At 47.9% G+C, this 2500-nt stretch overlaps 1 protein-coding gene across 1 annotated transcript in view; it reads right to left on the bottom strand.

Annotated features, from left to right (window-relative positions):
- The window catches only part of LOC143301033 (signal peptide, CUB and EGF-like domain-containing protein 3), a 96755-nt gene that overhangs the window by 9405 nt on the left and 84850 nt on the right, over positions 1-2500 (bottom strand). The window contains exon 17 of the mRNA XM_076615035.1: positions 441-602. Coding sequence (XP_076471150.1) covers positions 441-602 — 162 coding nt within the window. The remainder of the gene's footprint in view (positions 1-440; positions 603-2500) is intronic.

Genomic DNA, 2500 nt, shown 5'->3' with positions numbered 1-2500 from the left:
GCAACGGGTGATGATGAATGAGTGAGGAGAAGAGGAACTCTTTTCTCTTTTCCCCCGTCCTCCAGCCCCCCCCCCCCCCCACAGACACAGACCCCCACCCCACCCCACCCTCACCCCAACCACCCATCCTACTATAATTACCCAGATTCAAACACTCCACTGTTGGCCGCCGTTCTTTCTCTTGTCTCTGGACCTTACAATTAGAATGAACTTCCTCTTTCGCTTCGTCAGGTCTCCGCACTCAGCTCTTTCAAGTCTGGCCTCAAAACCCACCTCTTTCCAAGATAGCCTCCCTCCCCTGCCTCTTCCTTGTCTTCAGTTTCTCCAGTTTTATAGTTATGCATGCGTGTGCAAGCGCTTTGATTTGTCTTTGCACAAGATTCAGCGTTATATAAATATCACTATTATCATTATCATCATCATGATTATCCACCCCCCACCTGTGCACTGCTTCCGACTGACGGCCCCAGGAGGCCCCGTGACCACGTCCCCCTGACACGACTTGCAGCGCAGTTTGCCCTCACGGTTCTGGTAGGTGCCCGCCGCACACGGCTTGCACGTGCCGCTCGTGCTGTCGTAGTAGGTGCCCACACTGCACGCCACTGAAACACACACACACATCACACACTCTGAAATGCACACCCACACACACTCTGAAATATACACCCACAGACTCTGAACCACACACCCCACACACTCTGAACCACACACCCACACACACTCTGAACCACACACCCACACACACTCTGAAAGACACACCAACAGACTATGAAACACACACCCACACAGACTCTGAAACACATACCAGCAGACTCTGAAACACACACACACACTGAAACACACACCAACAGACTGAACCACTCTGAATCACACACACCCACACACACACTCTGAATCACACGCACTCACACACACTCTGAATCACACACACCCACACACACACTCTGAATCACACGCACTCACACACACTCTGAATCACACACACCCACACACACACTCTGAATCACACGCACTCACACACACTCTGAATCACACACACCCACACACACTCTGAATCACACACACCCACACACACACTCTGAATCACACACACCCACACACTATATCTATCCCGTCGTCTCGTAGACCGAGGGGGGCACCGCACATTAATTGGCAACCAGCCTCCTCCACTACCACCCCCTCTCCCCGCGCGGTTGTCTATCCTTCTGACTGTCTCACTCAGGGTCAGACCGGTCCACTCTGAGATGCTGCCCTCCCATCTCTTCTTTTGCCAGACTCTTCTCCTTGCTTCCTGTACTGTTCGCCCCTGCAGGAAGGTCTTTGATTAGTCCTGATGAACGCGAGACGTGGCCGGCCATACCACTTCAGTTTCCTTTTCTTTACAGTGATCAGTAGATCATCATATTAATGGGCCCAATAGCTTGCATGCATGACTCTTCTACACACTTCATTGTTTTGTCATGTGGTCCCTGTATGTGATGTCAGGATCTTCCGGAAGCATCTCATCGCTTGTGGCCTGTGTCTTATTCTCTAGTTCAGCTGTCAAGATGTTATCTGTAGCAGGCATGTTATAGAAATATGAAAACAAGAGAGGCAAGGCCTTCAAGACTCACTTGTGGCAAATTAAGTCCCCTAGCATTAATTACAGAGTAATTTCCCTTTTTTACTATCTGCACCAAAACGTTTGCAAAATAAATAAAACTTCCATGCTTAGCAAAAGAAGTTCCTGTTTGAACAAAAAATGATAATAATGACTGCTCTTGTTGTTGGGTCAGAATATCAGATCAAAGTGCCAAGTTCAGAGAATACAAAAAATATAAATATAACAGTAAATGCAGTTTGCATATAATTAGGCTTCTTTTTTTCTTCTTTTTTTTTTTTGCCCATCCCAGAGGTGCAATATTGTTTTAAACAAGATGACTGGAAAGAACTGAATTTTTTCCTATTTTTATGCCAAATTTGGTGTCAACTGACAAAGTATTTGCAGAGAAAATGTAAATGTTAAAGTTTACCACGGACACACAGACACACACACACACACACACACACACACACACAGACAACCGAACACCGGGTTAAAACATAGACACACTTTGTTTACACAAGTGAGTCAATGACGCGGGGGGCGCATCCGTCTGACAAAATACAGGCCGTTTGTGTGTTCACAAGGGGCCGTGGTCACAGGGTTAGAGCAAGCGCTTGATTCTCGCCCCTAAGTGGAGTGATGGCCTAGAGGTCACGCGTCCGCCTAGGCAGCGAGAGAATCTGAGCGCGCTGGTTCGAATCACGGCTCAGCCGCCGATATTTTCTCCCCCTCCACTAGACCTGGAGTGGTGGTCTGGACGCTAGTCATTCGGATGAGACGATAAACCGAGGTCCCGTATGCAGCATGCACTTAGCGCACGTAAAAGAACCCACGGCAACAAAAGTGTTGTTCCTGGCAAAATTCTGTAGAAAAATCCACTTCGATAGGAAAAACAAATAAAACTGCACGCAGGAA

This window comes from Babylonia areolata, chromosome 27 (genome assembly GCF_041734735.1).
Source record: "Babylonia areolata isolate BAREFJ2019XMU chromosome 27, ASM4173473v1, whole genome shotgun sequence".
Taxonomy (NCBI): domain Eukaryota; kingdom Metazoa; phylum Mollusca; class Gastropoda; order Neogastropoda; family Buccinidae; genus Babylonia; species Babylonia areolata.
Note: the sequence above shows the minus strand (reverse complement) of the source record. Positions and strands in the feature narration are given on the sequence as shown.